Source organism: Saccopteryx bilineata, chromosome 2 (genome assembly GCF_036850765.1).
Source record: "Saccopteryx bilineata isolate mSacBil1 chromosome 2, mSacBil1_pri_phased_curated, whole genome shotgun sequence".
In the NCBI taxonomy this organism is placed as follows: domain Eukaryota; kingdom Metazoa; phylum Chordata; class Mammalia; order Chiroptera; family Emballonuridae; genus Saccopteryx; species Saccopteryx bilineata.
In genome coordinates, this window is record NC_089491.1 from 4,151,002 (window position 1) to 4,177,478 (window position 26,477).

At 59.3% G+C, this 26,477-nt stretch overlaps 2 protein-coding genes across 2 annotated transcripts in view; both read right to left on the reverse strand.

Moving 5' to 3' along the window:
• Positions 1-1,589: 1,589 nt before the first annotated feature.
• On the reverse strand, positions 1,590-8,275 carry BARHL1 (BarH like homeobox 1). Its single transcript, XM_066254620.1, has 3 exons — positions 7,810-8,275; positions 3,481-3,703; positions 1,590-1,884 (listed from the first exon to the last, which is right to left on the reverse strand). The coding sequence occupies exons 1-3, from the start codon at positions 8,273-8,275 to the stop codon at positions 1,590-1,592; spliced, it is 984 nt and encodes a 327-aa protein (XP_066110717.1).
• An 8,877-nt stretch (positions 8,276-17,152) lies between these two features.
• CFAP77 (cilia and flagella associated protein 77) overlaps positions 17,153-26,477 on the reverse strand; it is a 125,468-nt gene continuing 116,143 nt past the window's right edge. Inside the window, exon 6 of the mRNA XM_066254621.1 lies at positions 17,153-18,023. Coding sequence (XP_066110718.1) covers positions 17,901-18,023 — 123 coding nt within the window. The 3' untranslated portion in view covers positions 17,153-17,900. The remainder of the gene's footprint in view (positions 18,024-26,477) is intronic.

Sequence of the window (26,477 nt, forward strand, 5' to 3'; positions counted from 1 at the left end):
AGTGGGGAGGGTACGCAGCAGGACTGGTGGAGGGGTAGTTTAAGTGTTCCTCCCCCCACACAGGCAGCGCTTTCCCAGAGCTATCCTGCTGCAAAACGGGGAGCTCCGCTGGAGCCCCCAAACTTTCCAGTCCTGTGCGGTCTTCAGACCTGGATATCTGCCCTGCAGGAGGTGGGGGGGGCCTGCGCCCCCTCCCTGGAGAAGAGCCAGCCTCGGATGCTGACCTTATCCCCTTTGATCTGGACTGGAGGCCTGCAGTCTGCTGGAGTTAAACCCCTCCCTTGAGATCCCCTATCCACAGGCTGGGCCTGGGGCCCACGCTGGGGCTCGGCTCCCCTCTGCGTCTCACCCCCTAAGTCCCCGGGGAAAGGAGAAAGAGGGATTGTGGCCGTGGGGTACCCGCTGTGGCGTCGGGCTCTCCGCGAAGGCTCCCTGGGTCCTACCCGGTGCCCGCGAGCGGCCGGAGCCCGAATGCGGCCGGGGTTGGGGGCGGGGGCACAGTAGCCTCGGAGCCCATCTGTCGGCCCGCACCCAGCGGGCCGGTCACCAGCTGCCGGCAGCCTTGGCGAGGCCAGATGAGCCGGCTCAGTAAGGGCACCGCAGCCCGGCCCACAGCCCAGCGAGCCTGGCCGCTGACCCCCACCCCGGCCCCCGGCCCCCGGGGACAGACTGGGAGCGGCGAGGAACCAGATGGAGAGGCGGGGGCGGTGGGGAGCAGTGAGCTCGCATCACTGTGGAGACGGGGAGACTGAGGCCAGCACTGGGACAGCCGTGGCCAAGGTTCCCGGTAGCCCCGTGGGGGTCCCCTGCCCGCGACCACAGCGCCAAGGAAGAGAGGGGAACACAAATGCTTCCTCACTGAGTCTGAAAGGAGACCGAGTCCCAGGAGGGAAAGCGGGTCTTAGGGAGGGTGGGACAGAAGGGCTGAGCTCGGACAGGTACCTGGTCATTTGTACGAAGTTTATTTCGACATTTAAAAAAAGAGAACCCGAGGGGCCTGGCTGCCCCCAGACGGAGGCTGGAGGTGGGGGCTGGGGTCGGGGTGGGTGGGCAAGCCCCCTTGACCCCTTCCTGCCCGGCCTGGGAGCGGGGAGGCCACAGGCCACAGACACTGATTCACGGACACGGTCACGGGCTCGTGGTCACGAATAAATAACTTCATATACACTTTGCACACCGTATGTACAGCTCTGCGCCGTCCCGGGCTCTCGGAGTGGGGGGTCCACACGCCCCTCCGCGGGTCACGGGGGCGGGGAGGGGGCTCAGGGTATGGCGGGAGTGCGAAGGGGGAGGGGGGAGAGTGCAGCCTCGGGGTCACCCCGCCTGCTTCCGGGAGGGGCGGGTGCGTTCGGGAGTCCGCGGCGAGGGGTGTCCTGTCTGTACATCCGCGGACGGAGGTGGCTCCCGGACGGACTGGCTGGGAAGAAGGATGCCGAGGACGGCTAGGGAGCTCGGGCCGGGGCCCGGGCCTCAGTAGACTTGGCATCGGGCCCTTCGGGGGACACTGGCCGGAGAGGCAGACTGGGCGCCCGGGAACGGGGCGTTCACCCGCGTCGCCCTCCAAGAGGGAGGCCGAAGGGGCGGGCGCTTCACCGGGGCTGCGCGGCGCGGGGCAGGACGCCGGCCAGCGGGGGCAGCGGCGGCGGCGGCTCGCTGGCGCCCTGAAGTCCGTGGATGAGGATGCGGGGCACCAGGGGCCTCTGCAGGGCGGGCGGCGGCGCGCTGGGCCCGCGGTACAGGTACAGTGCGGCGCCGGGGTCCAGATTGGAAACTAGACTCTGCGGGTAGAAATAAGGCGACGGGAACATCCGCTGGAGCGCCGAGTAGTTGCCCGCCTCGGCCAGCAGCTCCAACCCGACGGCTGTCTGGCGCTTCCACTTAGTCCTAGGGACCGAAAGAAATGCACACGGTTGGGTCAGGCTGTGGTCGCGGGGACCCCTGCCCCTCACAGTGTTTGATCGCACTAATGTGTTCATAACGGGGCGCCAGGCCCCGTTCGCACGTGTTACACGCATGGGCTCGTCCAAACTTTCCACCGGCCGGCTGTGGCCATTCATCTCCATTTTACACACAAGATAACCGAGGCGTGAGCCATTTCCCCCGATACTCTTTAAAGTGGTAGAGCCCGAATGAGCCAGGCGGGCTGACCCCAAAGCCTGGGCTCAAACCTCTCACACTTTGCTCCAGGGACCGCCGACAGGGCCCCTGGGGAGACGTGATCTCCCAAGAGAGGACAGCGGGGTCCAGGAGTCACTTTACTAGCCCTAGAAAGGGGCGCAGTTGTTTCTGCCAGCGGCACCACCCTCGGGCGAGGCCGGCACCGCGGGGGTTTCCAACTGGCAGCCCACCTCTGGAAGCGGAGTCACACACCCTCTCCACGTCACCCAGGTCCCCAGACCGGGGGCAAGCCCTGGAGCCTGTCTGACACCAGAGTCGGGAGGCCACCGGCAGAGCGTCTGAGGGGCTTTGGGGAAGGGAAGGAAGTCGAGGCCAGGCTCATTGCCCGAGCTTCAGCCTGGACCCCTAGGAATACCTGGTCCCGGGAGGCTGGGCCGGTCTGCTGGGGTCCCACTGAGGCGGGCTCAGCCACCACAACCCCCTTTCCTTCCCTGCATTATTCATCATCGTCATAATTGTGTAATTACTGTAACGGGCCTTAATTATTGATGCCCGGAGCAGTAATCGGTATTTATTATTAATGGGGTGATGTGTTCCGAGGCTTGTTTATGGAAGGCACCATTCTGGCCTTTGCTATGAGTGTGGGCGTGACTGGCCGTGAGTGTTTTTGTGTGAGCGTGTGAGTTGGGCCGATGTGAGTATGTAACTATAGGTTGAGTGTGTGGATGTGTGTGTGTGTTTGTATATGTGTATCTTTGTCCCGTGAATGTGTTAAGGAGGGAGATTAGAAAACAGCACATTCAAAACTGGTGCTCAACACCAATTTCCCAGCCACCTCGTCCCCGAGGAGCTGGGGCTGGGCCCCTTCTTGCCTAGGCTCCTGGACCAGAAAGCAGGAGGCCAGAAGAGGCCAGGTAGGGCTTGGCTCCGGCCTCCACCCCACCCCCTAGCCGTTGCCTGGGTTGGGCTACATTTCTCCCACACGCAGACTTGTCTTCCCCAAAGACTTTCTGGACACAGGCCGCCACCCCTCCTCTGGCCTGGGGCTTCTACTGGGAGAGCTCAGGGCCCCCAGTTCCAGGTGGAGGCGGCAGGACCCGCCTGGGGTGGGGCAGGCCTTGGACCTCCCGGGGCTCGTGCATCTGTCCACCTCTCCTGGAGGGAGGTGACTGGGCACTGGAGACCAAGTCTAGTCCTGGCTCTCTGACTCACGTGGACTTTGGGTAAGGCCTTCTCTCCCGGGGTCTCAATTTCCCCACTTTTACAGAATGGGGAAAGCTCAGGGGGTCACATGATCCATGGAGGGGCAGACAGAAAAAGAGAGGGGCCTCCCCCGTCCCCCACCCCGCAGCAGGGCCGCACCTGCGGTTCTGGTACCAGGTCTTGACCTGCGTGTCGGTGAGGTTGAGCGAGGCGGCGAGCTCCATCCGGTCCTGCACGCTCAGATACTTCTGCCGCTCGAAGCTGCGCTCCAGCTGCGCCAGCTGATGGTCGGTGAAGGCGGTGCGCGCCTTGCGTGGCTTTTTCAGGCGCACCGGGGGACTGTCCCGCGAGCTGGAGATCTCCCGGTCGCCCTCCTCCTTCACTGCGGAGACACAGCAGCGCGTCAAGGCCCGGCCTCGCTGTCGGCTCGCCCAGGCCGCCGCTGGCCGATCGCGATCGGGCCAACGCGGCTCAGGACGGTGGCCAAGCCACTGGGAGCCAGGACCGCGGACGGAGCCCTCGGAACGAGGAGGACCGATACCTCGCGGAGAAATTACCCACAGCCAAGAGAATTCAGCCCGCTGTCCCTGCGCCGGACCCCGCGGAGGGATAGACCGAGCGACGGTTGGGACGTGCGGCGGAGGGGGGCCCAGGGGTTCCAGCCGGGTGGGCTGCACAGGTGCGTGCTCAGGAGTGCAGGCCCGCGCTCCGCATCTGCGCCCGGATCTCCCCGCCGCGCACGGGCTAGGAAGGGAGGAAGCTGAGGGCTGGAGTCTTGGGGCGGGGGGAACCCGCGTGGAGAGAGAAAAAGCTGTGCACCCCAAAGCGAATCATTGTCCTGAAAAATAAATAACTGTCCCCACGTCTCGCCTAACCCCTGTAGGGTGGCATATCCGTGAGGATGGTTCCCCCGGGTTCTTCGACTACAATAGTGCGCAGCGCGGGAGGCGGGCGCGAGGGTGGATCGCGGGCGCCAGGTCTATGAGCCCTAGGCATTTGGAAGAATGAGCGACGCACTCGCCCCGGAAGGCGCGCATCGCTGAGGTCTGCTACCTTATCAACACGGTGCCCCACCAGTGTGACTCTCACTAGCTCGGCTTGGCGGTCGGGACACCCCATAAGGGTCCCCACCCCTGAGGCCCAAGTTTAAAACCCGACTTAGGCGGTTTCTGTTTGGGGTTTTTTTTTTAGACTTAGGCGGTTTCTGTTTGGATTTTTTTTTTTAAACTCTTTCGAGCGGGGTTGACTGCAGAAATCGCACACTTGTTCAAACGAGCTCAGTGAGCTCCCTCCTTCTCCCCCTAAAGCAATGATATAACCAGAGACCACCTCCCCCAAATTGGCGCTGGCTGGGGCTTCCCCCACTCTCAGTCTCTCTGTGTTTTTCTTTATGGTGAGTTTCATTGTGCCTGGCGTTTGTAGTGACAGGGTTCAGCTGAATACGAGTTGATCTCTCTCTGTAGGAAACAATAATCCAGTTAATTGAGCCACGAGGGAGTGAGATTTTTCAACCAGAAAGGCAGTGGTTTGCAGCCAGGAGGGTGTGGGCAGGGTGTGCACCGAGAGGGGCTAGCAGGGAGAGCACCTCTCGGGAGAAAACGCCTCCTCCAAGCAGGCGCCAGGCTCTCCCTGCCCTCCCAGGCAGGGGGCCACTTAGGGCTCCCCCCAGTCACCCCAGCAGGTGTGTTATGATCGGGAAGGGGGGGGCGGGAGGGATAAGTTCTGTCTGTGCTGGCAGGTGAAGTTTAATCAAGTACAAGGAAACAATGATCCAAACCTCAAACTTGATATTGTGGAAACCTTACTTTTTGACCTAATTGCCGGATTATTTGTGGAAATCCCCAGTTCTCGGGCTGAGGTCTGAGGTGGGGTGGGAGGGAAGGTTGAGCTGTGGCACCAGGAAGGTTGGGGGATTTTCTCTAATCCATCTCGTCTCCGGGGCAGGCTGGAGCCTTCCGATGCTGGCGCTCCGGGTTCTGCTCCGGAGCGGGCCGCCCGGTGGTGGGTTCCCAGACCCTGGCCTGGAGGCCACACCTCAACACCCCAGAGCTTGCGACCCCCAAGCCGCCTGCTCGGAGCCAAGTGCCAGTGTTGTTTCTTAGCGGACGCAGGCTCTCACTGCTGGAGTGCGGCAGACTGCCTCACTTTGAAGCCTGGCTGCAGCCTTCTTCAATGTTATCGTGAGGAGCCCTTGGGACCAGAAACTCGGGATGGACTGACGCCCGCCCTTCCGTGCCCTCCTGGGAGAAAAGGACTCAGCATGGCAGGTGGATGGGGAGATGCCCGCCCAGGCTGGGCTGGCTCGGTGCGCCCGTCTCTGCCGGGCGTCCTTACTCGGCCCTGAGGAAGTCGCCTCCACGTTGGAGAAACGCTCCAGACACTGACTCGGCGGATGTCCCTTCTCACCTGGGGCTTTCTAGGCGCAGAGGAGGCACCGCCTGGAGGCGGGTGGGGGAGGGGGAGACCTTCCACCCTCCTCCACTCCAAACCTATTCAAGTGATATGTGGACAGCCGGCCCTCATCACCTTCCTGATCAGATATCGTCAGGGACAGGAGGAGGAAATTGATATTCCAATTATCTTAAATGAAACCTCTCCTCAAAATCCCAAATAAAAGGAGACAAGAGCCAAAGTCTCTCACCACAACCAGCACCCCCCGTTAGCACGCAATACTGGGGGTTCTTGCCCCTCACTCTTAGCCACAAATCTGGGGTGTTGTTGAGAATGACAAATAATACAACGATGTCATACCTATATGCTTAGATTGCTTCTCTGCCCTTCCCTACACCTGTCTTTCTCCAGGGCTGGTTTTCTTTGCCTGTGTGAACAGCCCCAGGGGGAGAAGCAGAGGGTTTCTGGGCCACTTGCCCCTGGACCCCTTCCTGGGTGCCCGAGCTCAACTTGCCCCCGTTTTGTAGGCACGGCGGGCCCCACGAGGCTGAAGACAGCCCGGCTGGTGCGTGGGGAGGCGGAAGGCAGCGGGGTGTGGAGTGGGGCCCCAGGTGGGTTTCTGGTTGAGGTCAGGACATGCCCACAAATTAGTTCTTAGTCGGGAGGAGAGAATTAAATGAACCTCCCTACATATTTTTATGCAGACTGAGTATAAATAGGGGCTATCAGGTGCAGGGCCCCAAGATGAGAGCAGCTGCCCTTCTAGGGAAGTTCCCTCTGATGGAAGGGTTCGGGGGATGAATTATAAGGCTGGAAGAGCTATGAGGAGCCCCTCTGCTCACACCCCCCTCCCCCCCGTTTTCTGCTGGGGGAGGGAGACCAGGCTCTTTCCTTCCCCTCCCGCCTCCCGCCCGACTTCTTCCTGGAAAGAACTTTGCGCCTCTGGCCTGACCAGGGCTAAAGTCACGGCAGTTGCTGGGGGCATACCCTTTCTTTCTTCTGTTCCTTCTTTCTTTCCTCCCTTCCCCCATCTTTTTAAAAAAATTTAATTTATTGATTGATTTGAGAGAGAGAGGACGGGGAAAAGAGACACACTGGTCTGTTCCTGTATGTGCCCTGACCCGGGATCAAGCCGACAGTCTTGGCGCATCCGGACGATGTTCCACTCAACCAAGCTATCCGGCCGGCCGGGGCTCCCCCTGTTCTCTTCATCTCAACCCCAGCCCCCTGGGTAAGACAGGATGAAAAGGGAGCAACAAGAAAGAAAAGGCTCACAGAGGTGATAGGCTGGTGAAGGGTCAGCGAACCCAACATAAGGGAATGGGCCTGGTTACTTGGGAACCCCTGGCTCCCACACAAGTGGAAATTGATTGCTTAATTCTCTTAAAAAAATCAAATTCAGTAAGAACCATTGTGTGGATGCAGGGTCCCCCTCTCCACCAGACCTCTGAACCTGCTCCCAGTCAGCCGCCTGCCTGCTGTTTCTAGTTTGAAGTGAGCATTCCTTCTGCATGATTTCCGGGGCCCAGACCACGCCGGGCCCAGCGAGAGGCAGAGCGCCGTTTCTCTTACCCTCTGGAGATTCAGATTAAAGGGTAGAAAATTCTGACTGTTCTTGGCGCTCCTGCTGAAATTTCCTGCTAGGCTTTCACTCTTATAAAAAGGGCCTTCCGGCAGAGCCCGTTGTTTCGGTGGGGTCTGTTCTCAATCAGCTCCTGCCCACCGGCCCCCTGGAAGGGTGGACCCAGCCGAAGTTTGGAAAGTTTGCTTTGTTCATTTTGGGGGATCTCTCCCGAGGCACACGGCCTCCATCTCCCCACTCTTTCCTCTGGGCTCTTTGTTGATCAGAGGGGTAGCCCCTGCCGGCCAAAGGTTCAGGCAAAGCCAGCCACCCAGCCGGGCCCTGCAGGGGCTGGGAGCCGGCGTGTGCTTGTCCCTGTGCACGTGTACCCCCTTTACCACCAGGTTCTGTGCATGTGTACCCCCTTTACCACCAGGTTCTGTGCATGTGTACCCCCTTTACTGCCAGGCTTGCTTGTTTTTTAAAGAAATATAGCATCCCCCCCCCGCCCAAGTGTCCGCCTCCCATGTCCTTACCTTTATACTCAGAGTCTGACGAGGCGTTGCTGCCACTTTTGTCCAGCTTGTCTCTAAAGTCCTCCCCGGCCTTGGCCGCAAGACGGCCCCCCGGCTCGGGGGCTGCCGGCTGCCCGTTGCTGGAATAGGGCGCACAGGCTGCCAGCGGTTTGCAGTCGGCAAGGATGTCCCTGATCAGAAAGGAGGAGGTCACTGTGCGAGACTGGGCTGGGGCCGAGAGCTGCCCAGGCTGCAGGTGAGAGTCCAAACCTGGGCCCGCTGCCCCGCCAGGCCGTGGGGCGCCCGTCTCCAGACAGTCCCTTCCTGGTGAGGCTGGCGATGAGCAGTCGCTGCTGCTTTCGGAGCGCGGACTCAGCTCCAGGGGCGAGTGGCAGTCCCCAAGCAAGGGGTCCCCCTTGGGAAGGGCGGGGCTGCCTGCACGGTGGGAGAGGATGGAGTCGATCCCAAAGCCATTGGAGCCTTCCATAGCCAAGCTGCGACCTGTCCTCTCCAAAAGCTCCCCACCCACCCCCAACCCCAGCCGCCGCTGCCTCTGCCCCTAGCTGCGGGCTGGCATGGGGAAGGCGGGCAGGGAGCCTGCGGGCACCTTGGATGGAGTTCAGCCTTGGGGGAGCCCAGGAGCTCTGGGCCAACCTCCTCTGCGCATTAGATCCAAAAGGGCTCAGCGCGCCTTCTGCAGCAACGCGCCGAGCCGCCGAGCCGAGGGGGGGTGGTGGGAGTGTCAGGGAGGAATGGGAGGGAGGGTGCGCCAAGTTAGGGAGAGCAAAGGGGAAGACGGACGGCCTTGAGCGCTCCTTTGGCACCGAAGAGATGCGAGGACGTTGGAGTCTAAATAAAGAACGTCTTTTTAAAGATCCAAAACGCACGCTTCCTCCAGGCGAGAGCGATGGCCGAAGGTAGCAGGGTCCGCACCGAGGATAGCAGCGAGCTAGCAGCCGGAGGAACGGAGCGCACCTGGCGGCGTCAGCACCGCGGATAGCGGCGGCGGCGGCCCGCGGCGCATGACGCTCCACCTGGCCCGGGAGGTCCTCTCTCCGCGCTCCCTGAGCTCCGGGGGCCCGTCAGCACCGCGGACAGCGCCTCCCCGGTTCCACCGTTGCAGGTCTCCGCCGGTCCTCCGAGCGCGCGCCTTCGCCTCCCCCCCTTCCTTTAAAGAATGAACTTGTGTCACTTTTACTTTGGGACTGTTTTTTTTTTTGTTGTTGTTTGTTTCTTCTTCTTTTTTTCGTTGTGTTGTGTGTGTGTGTGTGTGTGTGTTTTTTTTTAAAAGGGGACTCGCCCACGTGTCCCCGGAGTGATAACGCTGATTGGCTCTGGTCGATTTTGGGGGTGATGTCACAGCTCCGCAAGCCGCTGCCCGATTCCCTTTCACTTTGATTAAAAGAGACACTGAATTAATTACAGCACAGACCCAACTGTTTACCGGCGATTTCCACACGGTTTGCTTTCATTAGGCCGGTGATGAGGCTCCTAATGAGGGTGATTAACTGAGGAGGGGACGGGCTGGCGAGGAGGAGTCCGGAGCCCCGCGGCCGCTGCCGGTGGCTCGGGATGTGCGGTTTTTTAAGTTTTCCAGACCTTTTCCCACAATTATTCAAATTATTCGTCTGTGGGGCTGTCATAGATCCTTTTCCTCGCTCTCCTCCCGTTTTTCTTTCTTCAGCAACAAAAAGGGGACTAAACCTAGCGAAGAAAGAAGTGTGTGTGTGTGTGTGTGCGCGCGCGCGCGCGCTTGCTTGCTTAGAAGCCCCGTCCTGGTGGGGGAAGAGATTTTAATTTAAGTTGCATTGTTTCCGGACGATTTCGGGAGGTTCTCGTTGTTCCACGTGTAGGACAATTTACAGCCCTCTCGGCCCTCTTAGGACTCTGCAGCCGGGCAGGAGTGCGAGAAGCCCGGTGACTGCCCCAAGAAGGTGTCTCCCCGGGAGGGTAGCTCCACTGTGGGCGAGGGTGGAGAACGTAGGAAGGTCGTTTCTGGGACGTTGGGGCACCCCGAGAAATCCGTGTGGCCCGAAGGAGGCTGCGCAACGCACAAAGGCAACAGTGCCCCCCCCCCCCCATCCAGCGACAGCCGTCCTGGGGCCCTGCCCGGGTCGCGGTGTTTTTGTACCTCTGCACAGGGGCGCGCGAGAGCTTCCGAGGGCCCGTGTAATCAATCGTCTGCAAACGGCTTCTTCTGCGCGGAGCCGGAGCTTGCCCGGGGATGGATGTATTTTCAAGGCAGCGCTGGAAAGGAGGTGTTTTTTACTGTGGATAACGTGCCCCCTCGCCCTCCCCAGTCCTCCACGGTCTAGATCGGCGCCTTCCAGGGTCGGCCTCGGGTGCGGGACCCGGCGCGGCAGGCAGATCCGAGGCGTGTCTCCGGCCTTTGGACACGGCCCCCGGGACCGCGATCCAGTCTGCGATCAAAGGGCGGCTGGAGCCGGGCCCGCGGGACGGAGGCGTCGTGCGCCGCCCGCCCCCGGAGCCCCGGCCTTCGCAGGAGGGCCCGCGCGCTCCCGATCGCCTCCCCACGAGTCCCCCATAAACTAGCCGGGCCCCGCGTCAGGCTCAGCGTCCGAGATCGCAGCGGAAGAGTGAGGCGTCCGCACCTCCCCCCAAACCGAAAAGCCAGCCAGAGAAGCCGCGCGCGACCCGACCGAGCAGAACTTTCTCGTCCCTCGGGCGAGGTCAGCGGCGGCCTCACGCCGGCTCCCCGCGCTCTCCCCCTGCGCTTGCCGGCAGATTGGAAGCGGCCCCGCCGCCGGCCGGGCTGGGGGCGAGGACCGGCGGCTCCCCGGGGACCGCAGTCCCGGCTCGGCTGCAAGCTGTCGAGGAGGCAGGAGGGCGGGCGCCGAGGGGCCGCAAGCGGACAGACCCCCGCCCTGGCTCGGCGGCCGCTGCAGTGGACGCCTCCCGCCGCCGTGGGGCTCAGCCTGACCGGTCGTTCATTTTCCTTTGGTGGAAGGGGCGGCGGGGGGCATAAGTCACAAGACCTTTCCCGGCCAGCCCCCAACTTGGGCATCGTTCCTATTCTGGGCGCCTCTGGAGACGCCCCCGCTCCTCTCCACTGCCACCCCACGCCTGCTTCTCCGGCCTGCGACCCCACGTCCGAAGGAAGCTCGTCTGCCCCGGAGCGCCCAAGGTCCCCAGCTGGTGTTAACGGGACTCCCACGCCGCCGGACCTGTTAGGAGCCATCCGGGCTAGAATCCGCGGCCCGCGGGTCGGGTCCCAGGGCCCCTGCCCTGGGCAGGCGTGCCTCCCGCCGCGCAGGGGCCTTATTTGACTTAAGGGGTTTTAGGCTTCGGTTGGGGTTTGGGACTCAGCAGCAGCGAAGCCTCGTTGGGCCCTGCAGGGTGTGCGAGATCAGAGCCAGTGGTTGTGTGTGTGGTGGGGGAGCACAGTGTTGGGCCGGGAGTGGGGGTAGAGGAGGGAGCGAACCTCTTTCAGTTGAAGATAACAGCTTGAACCTGAAGTCCGGCAGCCCTAGCCAACGCCTCGGAATTTCTGAGTCCCAAGAATTTTTAACAGGTTGTTAGCATACCATCATTCGTCTCGAATTATTGCCTCTATTCTAATAGAAGATATTCTGTAGGATTTGTTTCATTTGGAACTTACTGGAGGACTCTACCCTCTCTCACCACCACCGTTTCCTTCCTGTTGTGGAGGGTTTTCTAGCCCCGCCCGCCCCTGCCTCTCACCGGGACAGTCCTCGCATTGCAGCTGGCCCACCGCCTGCGTTCTGCATGCGTGCACCTGGGCTCTGCTGTAGCAGAGAGGAGCCCAGGAACGGACATGTTACCGGGCATCCAGGGGTTCCTGAGTGGACGGTCCCTCCCTGCCCTTCGGAGAGGAGCCTGGGTGGTCCTGGGTACAAAGGCTTTGATGTCCTCAAAGCTGGGTGTGAACCTTGGTAAGCCGCTCAGCCTCTCAGAGCTCAGTTCACACCACAGAACTCAGACCTCTGTCCCCTTCCTGCTCGCTGGGCCTCAGGCCCCGTCTTTGGCTGTCTTGGGCCGGACCAGGTGGAGGGGCTTGGTGGCCTCAGGGGGAAGGAACGGGAATCAGTGTGACAAGGGCATTGCCAGGACCACTCAGTCTGAACCGAGGGCCCAGAACTGCCCTGTCCGTGCCCAGGCCCCCTTTCAGGACCCCCACCCCTTCCCCCCACTTCCCCTTTTAACCTCGAGCTTCAAATCCCAGTCCCTGCCCATCGCCCTCTTTTAGATCCTCAGCTTCTAGATGGACCTCAAGCCCTAGAAGGCTCCTCCCAAGACACACCCACAGAAGGGAGGGTGGCCCTTCCCCAGGGGCAGGGAGGAGCCCTCAGAAGGCCTGGGCTCTGGCCCTGGCCCTCCCAGGCTCCACGGTGCCTGTCCTTGACCGGACCTCCACTTTCCCTTTAGGACGGAGATGTTACCGTCAGAGGGAGGTAGTGCGGGGCCACGGCAGGAGAGGCCCATGGACTTCAAAAAGAGGTCTGCTGGCAGATTCACACCCTCTGCACCATCTGGAGCTCCTGGCTTGGGTTTGGCTTTGGGTCAGGAATGGGCCTGGGTCTGCCCAGGCCTCTGTTCTTCCAGGCTTCCTTCCTCCTTCCCAGTCTCTCCTCCCTCCCGATTGGATGCCACTCAACCCTGGAGCGCTGACAGGGAGTTGGCTCGCCTGGCTCAGCAGGCAGAGCCACATGAGGAGATGTGCTCAAAGGGTTTTGCAAGTGATCCTGAGGCCTTCTCTGCTCATGAAGGAGTTGTGGCTTGAATGCCATCCTTCGCAGTTCTGAGCAGCAGCAGCAGCAGCAGCGAGAGGCAGTGGGGTGCGGCAGGGTGGGGTGGTGGGGGACATGGACTCCGGACCGGCCAGACCTGAAGTAGGGTCCTGGCTCGGAATCCCAGCTGAGACTCGGGTGAGGCGATGAGGTGGGTCATCCACGTCTTTGTTGAAACTATTAACTATTTTGTCCACCGGGGATTGAAAGTCTTGATTCACAAAATACACTGTTGGTCTTGGTTGCTGAGTGTCGGGGCAACCCCTTACATTTGGTGCCTTAGGCAAAGACCTCGCCGGCCTCGCATGGTCCCAGCCCCACTCTGTGACCTCGAGCAAACGCAACGCTTTGGGCTGTGGTTGTCTCGGCTGTGAGACCCCCCTCTTCATGTGTCACGGGAGGGCCCTGCACCGGGCCTGGGGCCTGGGGAGCAGCAATTCTGCGTTTCGTTGTACAACTGCTGATCATGACAACCAGGGTTTCCTCTCCGGCAGGTGGGAGCACCCGGGCTTGTCTCCCTAGACCCCACTGGAGAGAGAGGTCAGTCCCCCCCTTTGCTTAGGGCCTTCCAAACACAACCAGTTTTTACTGTGGAATAGGGAGGGGTGTGGATGACATAGGCCCTAGGCCCGGCCTGGGTGCTAAGGTTTCTGCTCTGCACACAGAGGGGTTGGACAAGGACGTGGACGACTTGTGGTTCGAGGTCATGCTGTTCTCAACCATCTTGGTTGGTTTGGCCCCAAACCCATGGAGCTCCGGAAACCAGAAAGGGAGCATTTTCTTTCCGCCCTCCCTTCCTCCTTCCCTCCCTCTCACCCCTCCTCTTTCTCTCTCTCCTCCTCCCTCCCTCCCTCCCTCCCTCCCTCCCTCCCTCTCCAGCAGGCAGTCTGTTCCCTGCATGGTGCGGTGCGCCATGCTAGATGCTGGCACTGCCCAGGAGAGCAGGGCAGGACGGAGTTCACAGAGGGCCGTGGCGCCCACCAATCTGAATCCCCCTTCACAGATTAGTCCCCATTTGTAGATTCCGGTTTATAATTTACCTGCGCTCAGTTCTAGGAACCTAGATTACAGAGCCAACCTAGTTATTTTTGGTGTTTTTTTTTTCTGCTTGTTTGTTTAAAATTCTTTTAATGACTTCAGGCATCAAAAATTTCCCAAGTAAAAAGAAATGAAGGAGAAAGAAAAAGAAGGAGTTGTTTGAGTCCATAAGGATAAACGCAATAGAAAGTGTGTGGTCAGACGCACAGCCCGTGTGGCCACGACGCGGGCCGGCCTCGGCGCCCGAGCTGCTGGTCTGCTCGCTGCTGCGCGATGTGCTTCCTCTGAACCCCCAAACCTGTGCTTTCTAGACCAGCGTGAGTGAGGCGGGGAGCTGGGCTGGGGGGGGGACCAAAACCCCACAGCATCTCTGTCTGGACCCGTCTCTGCTAAAAATCCTGGACAAAAGCTGGACTCCAGACCCCTCACCTTCTTACCAAGAAACTTATTCACTATCCAGTTCTATGCGAGAGGCCAAGAGAGCATGAGTGAGCTTGGGCTTTGGTTGAAAATCCTGGAAATAGACCGAGGTCAGCGGGGGTTTCAGCACAAGAAGCAAAGCTGACCCCCCAGCCGAGAGGCCTGCGGTCCTTGGTCCTCGTGGGCTGCTGTGTAACCCCTATCCCCCTGCTTCCCTGGCAGGGCCACCTGTCTTCTCAAGCCCCGCGCAGCTTCAGGAGTTCAGTTTCCGGAGGCTGCAGTGAGACTCCTGCACCCCAGGCCGGCTCCGCGCCCCCCTCCTGCCAGGTGCACACCAGCACGGGCCCTTCCTCCGTCCCACCTCAGAGGGGACAGGCCGGACCAGCTGCCCCCAACCCCAGCTCATGAAGACAGTACACATGGACTTCCTTTATTTGGTTCAGTCTCTGATGGGTTGTCACCTGGAAACCCAACCAGGAGGCCAATCAGCAGGGAAACGTCCGCAAAGTGGTGCTCGCTCACCTCCGGGGACGGTCGTCCCCGCGTGTGGCATCGACTGGCCTGCGATTAGCTTCCCCATTTCTGCCCGTCTGAGGGGCAGCGGGAACACACAGCATGGCAGTCAGTGGCCTGACTTGCTGCCTGAAGCCGCCTCCTTCAACACCTGTCTTCCTCTGTGAAGGGGGGTGGTACAGGGAGGCTAAGAGACGCGCCCCCATGGTCCCTCCCCGCTGGACCCTTCTGCGTCATGAAGGGCCGTCAGAAGGACCCCAGCTGCGTAGGGGGCAGCCTCCAGCCAGGGTCAGCAGGAGCGGAGCGAGGACGAGGACGGGAGTTTGGCCAATGCCACAGGATACCTGAGAAGGCAGAAAGAGGCCGGAACCCGACCTGGGGCTTTGAGCAGATGCAAATAATTCATGAGGAGGGAAGAACCAGGCGGGGGGGGGGGGGGGGGGGGCAGGAGCCCCGAGGCCGTGGCCTGGGACCTGCCAGCGGGTGGCGCTGTAGGACAAGGAGCGAGGGCCCTCGGAGGAGAGCCACTTCCGGCCCAGGCGGGAGCGCCCAGAGGCCAGGGTCTCCGGGAGGGAAAGAAGGGTGCTGCCCCTGGGCACCCGTCAAGGCCCTGGCACGCCCCTCAGCAGCCTGTCCGCCCGCAGGGGCGGGAAGCGATGAAGTGATGATCACAGACGCAGAAGAGATTTCCTGCCGCTTCCTCTGGCCAAGTCCGCACTTTCCCCCTGACCCAGACCCTTGGAAAAGCAAGCCTGGAGGGGCCACTCGCCCCAGGCATCTCTCTATCTCTCTGGTTGCCATAGCAAGAGCTCCCCCCCCCTTCGGCGGCGGATGGAGCCTAATTTCAGGTCCTTCCAGAAATTCTGTGTCCTGATGTGCCCCTTCCCCTTTCCATAAGGGATCTGAGAGCAGAAAGAGTGCGTTGAGTTAAAAACCATCTTTCCCTTCTTGATGCCCCTGGACACAAAGGCTTTTGTGAGTTTGCGCATCCTGTCCTCGCCTCCGCATCACTCACGGCGTCTGCCTGCCCCTCTTCAGTGTGCTTCTTCATAAGAAAACAACGGTTCACACGTATCCATTGCTTACACATGCCAGGCCCTGTGCTAGTCATGCTCTACACGTTCTTTCACATGGTGGTGACCTCCCTGATCTTGAGCAGATATCCTGGACCGTGTCGCGGTCCTTGTTTCACGGAAGAGGCACAGAGAGGTTAGGACACTTGCCGAAGGTCACACAGAAATTACAGGGTGGAGTTGGGCTTTGTGCTGGTGACCTGTGGAAGGGCTGCCCAGCTCAGGGGCCGGGGGCCCCTTGGGTGCTCACTGCTTGCACATGAGGCTCCCCGCTTCCTGTGGGTCGGAAGGCTTCCGGTGGCTTTAGCTGAGATGAGTGGGGGGCTTGTTTCCCTTTGGCTCTAGAGTGGGAGGCGGATTTCAGGCCCTTGGGATGGACTGGGGTCTCGGGAGGCCCTGGCTGAGCCAGATTCCTGACGCGGTTATTAGCGTGTGCGGCATTTTTATGGAATCGGCTTCTAATGGGGCGTGTACCTGTCTGGGGGGCTGCTTCACAAACTCGGATCTCTGATCACCAGACTGGGCTGTGTCTCCCTGCCGTGCCGGGCACGGCCTGCAGGGGGCGCAGGTCACAGCAGGCATTGGCGGTCACGCCACAGATATCACTGGGCACTTCCCACAGGCCAAGCGGGCCCTTAGATCTGGGCCCTCTGAGATTCCTGACCTCCTGCACCTTTCAGACAGCCAACAGGAAACCACTGTCACGCAGAGAATACAGCAGGGTGGTGAGAATTGAACGGGAGTGTTTCTGGGAAGGCTTGTTGAGTAAGGGTTGACTTTTGGAGCTAAGTAAGATCTGGATGACAAGAAGGGGCAGGCAGGCAGGTGACAGTCGGGGGCCCAGGCGTCCCAGGCAGAGGGAAAAGCAGGCAGAAAACCTAAGGCAGGAGGGGGCATGTGCGGCCTGTAGGCCTGGGGACAGGGGATGATGCCGGAGGGACGGCCCCAGCTGTCCCACCCGGGGTCCCGGCCTGGTCAGGAGCATGGGTCTTACTTCAGGATGAAGTGCTGAGGGGCCGCTCCGGGGAGACGGGCTGTGGGAGTGAAGCCGGAGATGCAGTTCTACCGCAACTCCCCAGAGAGGAGAAAATGGACCGGGATGTTCTCGGAGGTAACGTGGACGGCTCGTTGATGGCTCAGATGCCAGAGGTGGGGGGAACAGAGCGAGGAAGGGTTTGATCTTCCACAGCTGGGTCGATTGACGGCGGTCTCATACAGGGGATGGGAAAAGCGGAGAGAGAGCAAGTTTGGCGGGAAAAGTCAAGTGTCCTGTCTTGGCTGCGTGGGTTTGTGACAAGTACCAGATGCCCGAGTGGCGACATCTTTGGGAAAAGGAGTCCAGAGCTCAGGGAGGAACCCTCTGACTGGTCAGGCGGTTGGGGGGTGAGCCCACCCCCCTGCCGGTGCTGCCCGATGCCTGGGGGGGGGGGGAGGCAGCGTGCCTCAAAGGGTCTCCTTGTGGAAACGGCGCCATCAGAGGAGTCTGGGGCCCCTTCTCGCACCAGTTATAGCTGCACTAGTTTTCCGATGAAGACACAAGGGGAAGGTGACAGCGTTTTAATTTAAGATAGAGCAGTGTCCACTTTGCGGGGAGAAGTCAAAGAACACGCAGATAGATTGAGGTAAGCGGTGCCTGGGAGTCTGGGGACAAGCTCCTCGGCCTGTCCCTTCCAGCCCGCCGCTCATCCGGAAGGAAGGCCCCCTCTTTCTCAGGGTCGACCTTCCAGCGGCGGTCTTGGCAGAGGAGCCCGGGCTGGCCTGCCGGACTGACAGACAGGGCGGCACGCCGGACAGGTGGGGGCAGGCCCGGAGTAGGACGTGTTGGGTCTTCCTGCCATCCGAGGTCCAGAGAGATGGCACCGCCGTGGCGAGCTAGCAGGCATTCCAAAAAAGAGCAGTTCAGACTCACATTTGGAGAACAACGTGAGGGCTTTCAGAGCGCGTAACTGTCACTATTTCTGCCGGAAACGCACAGGGTGTTCTTAACGCTTGATGGGCTGACCTCAAAAACGCTTAGCCTGAAGTCTAGACTCTGCTTGTCGTTTGGGGTTTCTCGTACTGGGTGAGGGCTTGAGAAGAGAGGGTGGGTGGCTGCCAGAGGAAGGGAGGTCCCTAGACCGACGGGCGCTGGAGTCGGCTAACCTAACAAGGGGGGACTCTTAGACAGAACAGTCAACCCAAGACCTGAGTCTGGGGTCCTTATACAGGCAGAACCCATGTAAAAATAGGAGAGTGTCTTATGTGAGTTGGGGCGAGAAAGCGGAGTCCTTCTGGAATTTTCTACGGTGTGGTGGAGGCTTTAAGGGTGGGTGTAGTTGCCCATGCGCAGGGTCCCTTGGCGCACGGCATACTCCTCCCGGTGGGCCTTGAGAGCTCTCTGGCGATCGGCCTCCGTGGGGAAGGTGTCGAGATGGGCGCTCACCTGTGGAGGGAGGGGAAGGGCAGGTCAGTGGGCATGCATGCTCTGGGGGCTCTCTGGGTGCTGCCCTCCCCCCTTCCTCGCTCGCCTGCCCCGACCCCCACCTTAGAGTAATAATAAAATACCTGTCAAGGGCCCTGGCCAGTTGGCTCAGCGGTAAAGCGTTGGCCTGGCATGTGGAAGTCCCGGGTTCGATTCCTGGCCAGGGCACACAGGAGAAGCGCCCATCTGCTTCTCCACCCCTCCCCCTCTCCTTCCTCTCTGTCTCTCTCTTCCCCTCCCGCAGCCAAGGCTCCATTGGAGCAAAGATGGCCCGGGCGGAATGCTGAGGTCGCCGGTTCGAAACCCTGGGCTTGCCCAGTCAAGGCACATATGGGAGTTGAAGCTTCCTGCTCCTCCCCTCCCTCTCTCCCCCCTTCTCTAAAATAAATAAATAAAATCTTAAAAAAAAAAAAAAAAAGATGGCCCGGGCACTGGGGATGGCTCCTTGGCCTCTGCCCCAGGCGTTAGAATGGCTCTGGTCGCAACAGAGTGATGCCCTGGAGGGGCAGAGCATTGCCCCCTGGTGGGCATGCCAGGTGGATCCCAGTTGGGCGCATGTGGGGAGTCTGACTGCCTCCCCACTTCTCACCTCAGAAAAATACCAAAATAAAAAAAGTAGCTGTAAGAGGGAAGAAGTGAGGAGTGAGAGCTGGGGGAGCCTGGCACGGGGTGGTGAGGGTTCTGGGACAGAAGGCAGTCCGCGCAGGACCCGGGGCCATACGGCAGTGCTCTTCCTCCATCCCCACAGCGCAGGGGTCACGTGACCCTGGCTGGAGTCACCGTGCAGTGGGACCTAACAGCCAGTGCCATCCTCACATGCTGATTTTGCACCATTAATACCCCTAACAAGCTGCCTCCTCCCAGAGGGACCTCCTGGCACTGTCCCTCACGCTCCTTCACAGACGTAGCAGGACCCGAGTTCTGGAACCTGTCACTTTGTCCTTCCAGAGCACACAGAACGGGGAAGGATCCAAGGGGTCAGAGCCTCGTCAGTTAACATCTTGTGCAATCGGTATTTCGGCTGAGCCTTCCTTTGCAGGAGACGGTGGTGAGTGACACCCCCTCCCCTCTCCTGGATTTGTTACATCACCACCAGGTGTGGGACCATCCCCCTAAGATGGCATGTCTCCTTCAGGACTGCCTCAGGGGGGCGCAGGTGGAAGGGTTACCTCTTCCTCTCTCCCTACCCCCCTTCCTTCTTCCCTCCTGCATTTAGACAGTAACAAACAAGAAAGACCTCCTCTGAACTCACAGAGCTTTAATCTAGAAGGGAAGTCACCCTGACCATAATCACACAGGCACGTCATTGCAACTGTCAGAGTGGCCAGGGTCAGGGACTCCCAGGTCACCATGGTCTTCTGTAGTGTTCAGCGTGGCCATAGCTCTGTCCCTGATGGCCCGTCACCAATGGCTGTTAATGGAACGTAGCTCTGGGGTCCACGTGCCGGCCATCTCCACGTGCGCCGGCCCCGGGAGTGGGATGAATGGTGACCCCGAAAGATACGTGCCCACGTCTTTACCCCCGAGAAACTGTGAATGCGGCCTTATTTGGAAGACGGGTCTTTGAAGATGGAATGTTAAGAATGTAGAGATGAGAGCACTCTGAATTGTTCAGATGGGCGTCCCTCCCTCCGAGCACCCTGACGAGACAGAAGACACAGACGTGGCGGGGAGGCCACCTGAAGACGCAGCCCCAATCGGTGGCCATGTGGCCGCAGCCCGGGCGCACCGGGAGCCACAGGCGCTGACGAGGCCGCGTGATGGTGGGTGCTGACGACGGTGGGTGCAGGGCGGTGTTGGTTTGGTGCTGATGACTCTCCTGAAAGCTGACTCGAGCACAAGCTTCCTCCACCCATGTGGAGAAGGAAGATCCCAGTGTCCAGGCCAAACACTGGAGCCCCCGGAGAGAGGGGGGTTCAGCTCTCAGAACGCCAAGGAGCAGGGGCCCCTCGGCACATTTGTGCTGGGGGCCGGCGACTGGCGTCCTCAGCTGCTCCTGCCAGCGGTGTTGTAACAACTGACCGGGCACTTGATGAGTCTGCTGCATGGATTTCACAAGCCTCTGAGCATCCATTTTACAGAGGGGAAAACAGAGACACCCCCCCCCCCAAAAAAAAAGGTGCTCACCACAGGCCACGCAGATTGAACCCAGCGCAGTGGGACTCTAAGGCCCAGATCTGCGAGGCTGACCTCCCCGATCTCGTAATAAATGCTTACGAAACGACAAGTCAAGTGAAAGTCATCATTGGGACGTGGTGGCTCCGATCCCACGCGCTCCCGTGCTCTCCTCCTAAAATAGCAGCTCAGCCAGAGAGGAGGCTCCTCCTCCTTACGAGTCAGGCCTGGAGCTGTGTGTGGTCACGACCCTGTGGACCCCCGGAGTCAAAGGATGGGAGCTGTGGAGCAAGGAATTCCTTCGGAGATGTTTCTAAATTAAGCCATCTGCAGTCTGTCTCCGCCTGGAGCTAAGAAACTGTAACGGCTTTGGCAGGAGACAGCTTTGCTGAATGGAGCTGAGTCACTGTAAGGTCAATGCAGGTGAGTAAGAGGCAGGCGCCCGGCTGCAGCGGCTCTGGGAGCCGGAGAGCAGGTGGGGGCGGGGCGGGGTGCAGGGGCTGGTCCCCCAGGTCGGCCAAGGCGCTGGTCCCGTTTACAATGGGGAGCATCCAAACAGTGTTGCCCAGACAAGCACCCTCGCTAGGAGGATGCGCTGGTGAGTAAGACAGGCCGGGGCGCTTGCCCACGTGGACCCTGCGGGGTGGCACAGGAGGCGGGCAGAAACGCACTCTACGCATAATTAGTTGTTCCATGACAACTGAAGAGGACTGCACACAGCACCGGAGAAGTCTGACTCCGTCTGGGGACAGGAAGGTCTTTCCAGAGATGATGAGGTTCCCGGCCAGAGGAAGAGGAGCGGGGAAATGTCCTTGGTGGTAGGGACCAGCCCAGCCCAGCCCTGCTGTGGGAACAATGAGAGGAAGTGCAAGCAAACCAGGGGGCGTGGCTGGGGGAGGGGGCAGCAGGGGGGTGCGCTGCGCCAGCAGATCTCGCGGGAGATTTGTAGTCCGCACTGCTCTGAGGACTGTAGTTCCCTCCCTCCCCACAGACCAGATTGGAATTCAGGATTCCCAGACAGCAGGGTTCGGAGAGACCTTGGAGATCATTGAATCCCACTCTCCCATTCTACAGATGGGAAATCCGAGGCCTGAAGGCAGGAAGTGATCCTCCCAGGGCCTCTGGGAGTCCCGGGCAGAGCTGAGTCCAGCAGCCAGCTCACCGCCTTTGCTCTGGTCCACCCCCTCCCTGCTCACTTGTGGTACCCACTTTGCCAACTGGACCTAGATTCTTGGATTCCATTTCTCAGGTCCTTTGAAAACATCCACACTTTTCTTTTTTCTTTTTTTCTTAAGTGAGAAGCAGGGAGGCAGAGAAACAGACTCCCACATGTGCCCCAGTAGGACTGGGATCCACCCCGCAAGCCCACTAGGAGGCGATGCTCCGCCCACCTGGGGCTGCTGCTCCATTGCTTGGCAACCAAGCTATTTCAGTGCCTGAGGCAGGCCATTGAGCCATCCTCAGCGCCCGAGGCCAACTCACTCCAACAGAGCCATGGCTGCAGGAGGGGAAGAGAGAGAGAAACAGGGCAAAGGGTTTGGGGGTGGGGAGAAGCAGCGGGTCGCTTTTCCTGTGTGTCCTCACCAGGAATCGAACCTGGGACATCCATATGCCAGGTTGACGCTCTACTGCTGAGCCAATTAGCCAGGGCCACATTCACACTTCTCTGATCCACTCTCAATGAGCCAACTTTCCATTTGATTGTACCCTTAACTGTGAGATACCTTTGACGTTCCGTTAGTTATGCTCTCAACTCCATTACTTCCTTCTTTGAGGGTGCTCTGTTCTTCCCTCTCAGGCTTCTGGAATTGTCTGCTCAGCTAATTACCTGTCCGTCTTTCTTTTTTCCTAATGTTCCCACTTACATAACATGGCATGAGCAACTATGTTGCCCTCCGAGTTTCCTTTTATCTCATCTCGGGAAGTCTTGAGTATGTTTATTTTTGTTCAGTTCTCTTTTCATCTAATTTCTGTTTGGAATTTTTCTTTGGTCCTCAAGTTATTTACAAATATGCTTTTAAACCTCTAGGCAATTCTGTTAGTTATGTATTGTGACTGATTCCTGATTTCATTTCTTCGGTGCCGTGCCAGAGTAACCTGTGTGAAGGTGGTGCTTTGTTCATGTTTGTCGAGTTCTTGCTTGTTTGGAGAGTCTGGTTTACTTGCCACAGGAAACCCTTGTGTGGAATGAACCCGCACCAAGACAGAGAAGGTGCCCCGTGGTCTGGGCCAGGGCATAAGATGTGGCTGCGACCCTTTCATTCAGGGGTGAATTACTTCACTCCACAGACGGTAACCGAGTACCCACTCTGTGCCAGAGCCTGTGCTGGGCATCGGGACCCCGGGAGACTGTAGAAAGCCTATGCTTTCATAGAGCCAGGAAACTAGTAATAAAAATACAACCGCATCACAGATTATTCAGTTCTGATTGGGCCAAGCGTTGTTATAAGAAGCATCAGATTCTTTGAGACCTTATAATATAGATGCAGAGATAGCAAACTCAGACTTTGGAGCCAGAGGGGGCTTCCTGGGGAACTAGGGTACAAGCAGAGCCCGGGGAGGGGGGAGGTAAGGACGAGATGGGGAGCAGGAAGTGACCTCGGGGTCCTGCGGCCATAGAAAAGCAGGCAGAAGAAATGAACGAGCAGTTCGTGGAGGAGGGTCGGCCGGCCGGCTGGCTGCCGAGCGCGGGAGAAGAGGCTGTGAGCCCAACGGCAGTGGGGGACTAGCCCAGAGAGCACCACTTCCCGCCGTCAGAGTGGTCGTGGTGGGAATAAGTCTGAGTCGGCAACAGGAACGCCAGCCCACCGAGAGGGGACTTGGCCTCCACCGGGGAGGCGGGACCCATGCGCAGCCTGGGAACCAGTGAGCCCGTATTTACGTAGATACCGGGGAGAAGCTTTGGAAAAGGTCCCCGGAGGGAGGCGGACAAGAATCTTCCTGCAACACGTTGGGAAGTCCTGGAGACCGCCCATGTCCCCGGTGGGGACCAGGAAAACCAAAGGCAGTCCGTTCACGCAGTGACTCCGTGCCAGTTGAAATGAGCACCCCACAGGAGGCACCGTCCAGCTGGGTAGCTACTAGCCACATGTGACCACTTAAATTTCAAGGAACCAAAATGAATAGCTTGTCGCACTGACCACTTTCCAGGTGTTCACCCCCGTGTGGCCAGTGGCTACGGAATTGGACGGGGCAGACGGGGACCGTTTCCACCATCACATCCCTGTCCGTGTGAATCAACACATATAAATCTCCAAAACCACGCCACGCGGGAGCAGGTTAGCGTTCAGGGAGGGACATCTGCGTGATGCGTTTATCCGAAAAGCACAGAACTCGCAGGGCGACCCTCTGCTTTGTCTGAGCACACGTCTGACTCCGGTTACGGAGAAAGACCCGGAAGGAGAGGAAGCGGCCAGAAGTGGCCCTGGCTTTGCCTCTGGCGGGGGTGGGGGGCTTCAGTGCCAGCTGTATCTCCAGGAGAGGGGGGGGGGGGGTGCAGGGCTCCTCCCTCCACACACACGATTCAGGGAGAGCGCTCTGTGGTTTAGTGGAGATCTAGGCATGACGCCGTTTGAAGCAGTGGCGCTCTCAGAGGACGTGTCCCCGACCAGCGCTCCGTGACTTTGGCTCCTGCTGACTTTCCCCGTGGCTCCTCCCTGCCAGGCTCTTCCTGCCCCGCGGGGCTCGAGTTCATCTCAGTGCCTAAGAAAGCACCCAAGACCCAGGAAGGAAGACGTTGGTCATTTTCTTCCGCCTGGTGGCCGTGGCCTCGGGTTGGGTGGAACCGCTCGGACCACGCGCTAACCCGTGAGTGGCCTCCTGCCGTCTTTCCCGTCCTCGCCGCCTTCCTCACTCAGCAGGAGGCCTCGGCTGAGCGGGGACACTGAGGCAGCCGCAGCACGGGGCTCTGTCCTGCAGGTGGGCCGTGGGATTCCTTCGTGCCCTGTCCCCAATGTGGGTCTTTTTTTTTTTTTTTTTTTTTGTATTTTTCTGAAGCTGGAAACGGGGAGAGACAGTCAGATAGACTCCCACATGCGCCCGACAGGGATCCATCTGGCACGCCCACCAGGGGGCGACACTCTGCCCACCAGGGGGCGACGCTTTGCCCCTCCGGGGCGTCGCTCTGTCGCGACCAGAGCCACTCTAGCGCCTGGGGCAGAGGCCAAGGAGCCATCCCCAGCGCCCGGGCCACCCCTGCTCCAATGGAGCCCTGGCTGCGGGAGGGGAAGAGAGAGACAGAGAGGAAGGAGAGGGGGAGGGGTGGAGAAGCAGATGGGCGCTTCTCCTGTGTGCCCTGGCCGGAAATCGAACCCGGGACTTCTGCACGCCAGGCCGACGCTCTACCGCTGAGCCAACCGGCCAGGGCCCCCAACGTGGGTCTTGTTTGTAAGACGCGCGGTGAAGGGATGCGTGTTCACGCCAGGCAGGGGGGACCAGCCCTCCACCCGGCCAGGTCGTGGGCTGAGCAGCTGCCCATGTCCCCGGCATGTCCTATTCAAAGGGCGGGGGGGGGGGCAGCTGACTCTCCGGTCCCCTCTCATTAGCCACTGGAGGGTCCCCCAATGGACACCAAGTCTCAGTCAGGTTTGGAGGGGGGAGTGATAAAACAGAAGGCAGGGCTTGAGAAAAAAATAGCCAGATTTTAAAAAATAACCTGCCAAACAGCTAAAAAAAAAAAAAAAAAAAAAAAAAATGACAGCTATAGAGATTTTAGTTTGGGTTTTTTTTTTCCCCCTAAGTGACAAGACCGCAGGTGACTGGGAGAGAGATTTTGCTTGAAAAGATTGAGGGGCTGTCTCCTCTAATGAGGGCACTTGGAGATTATGGATCAGTCCCAGGTCAGTAATTCCTGTCAAGCTGGGGCCGTCGGAGGTCAGAGGCCCCGGCAGGACACGTCACCAGCGCCTGGGCTGGGTCCTGCGCTCTGATGTTGCGGGTTCTGGAGTTGAACTAATTAACGAGGGCGACAGACTCTCCTGGGACATCTGGTCCCCTAAATTGTTATTCTGCTACTGGCTCTCATTCCTCTGTTGTCCAAAAATAGACAGAGCAAGGACACAGGACTCGGCCCTCCCTGCTCGCATCTGCTGCGTCTCAGGAACATCCAAACTCTATGGTGTGGAAAACAAACTTCCTGCCTGGCTGGCGGTGGCGCAGGGGACGGAGCAGCAGCTGGGGACGCTGAGGTCCCGGGTTCGAAACCCCGAGTTCACAGGCCTGAGCGCAGGCTCATCCAACTTGAGCACAGGGTCTCCAGCTTCAGTGTGGGGTCAGAGACACAATCCCACGGTCACTGGCTTGAAGCCCAAGGCCGCTGGCTTGAGCAAGGGGTCACTGGCTTGGCTGGAGCCGCCCCCACCCCCCCAAACAAGGCACATATGAGAAAGCAATCAACGAACATCTAAAGTGCCGCAACTACAAGTTGATGCTTTTCATCTCTTTCTATTTTCTCTCTCTCAAAAAGGGAGGGAGGAAGGGGGGGAGGGAAGAGGGAAAGAGAGAGAGAGAGAGAGAGAGAGAGAGAGAGAAAGAAAACAAACTTCCTGCCTCCGTACAAGGTCTGGCGAGTGGGCAAAGCCGTGGCCCTGAGGGTGAGGGGCCTACCCACACCTGATGAGATAGAACACTGATACTCAGGATGGTTAAGACACTGGCCCAAGGACACCCAGCTACTAAGTGGGAGGCCGACCTAGGATCCAGGTCTGTGCCCCACAGACTGTACGGCCCTTGAGGCTTGCTGGGGCAGAAGCAAAGACAGTGCTACCTGCCTTTGAAAATGAGCATCAAGTTGCCACTTCCAGAAGCCAAACCAATATCCCTTGCTCACGTCCAGGGATCAGCGAGGCTAGGCAGCAGTAGGGGATACGGGTGTGTGTGTGTGTGTGTGTGTGTGTGTGTGTGTGTCTGAACGTCCCAAAAACCCACTTCTGCTCTCCAGCTTCTAAGTGGAATAGGTGTCAGCGAAGTGAGAGTCATAATTGATCATTGGGGGAAACTGAGGACACAGCTCACCATCCCTTGTCATCTGAGGCCACCTCATGGTGGCCAATTATCACCCTCTTCCAGGTTCCAATGACAAGAGTCTGGGCGATGAGCACTAATTCGACTCGTGGGCTATTCCCCCCCCCAAGTGGCCCGAACCTTTTTATTTTAACAGCTTCACTGAGATATAATTCATACAATTTACTCATTTAAAGAGGAGCAGTTGGGTGTTGCCACTTTTAGGCTAATATGGATCGTGCTGGCAGAAACATTCGTGTGGACGTCTGTTTCATTTCTCTTGAGGGGACACCTAGGAGT

Coding starts and splice junctions, on each gene's coding strand:
- BARHL1 (XM_066254620.1), bottom strand. CDS start 8,275: ATGGAAGGCTCCAATGGCTTTGGGATCGACTCCATCCTCTCCCACCGT. Junction 3,704..7,809: donor GTCAGACTCTGAGTATAAAG/GTAAGGACATGG, acceptor GTGTCTCCGCAG/TGAAGGAGGAGGGCGACCGG. Junction 1,885..3,480: donor ACCTGGTACCAGAACCGCAG/GTGCGGCCCTGC, acceptor TTCGGTCCCTAG/GACTAAGTGGAAGCGCCAGA.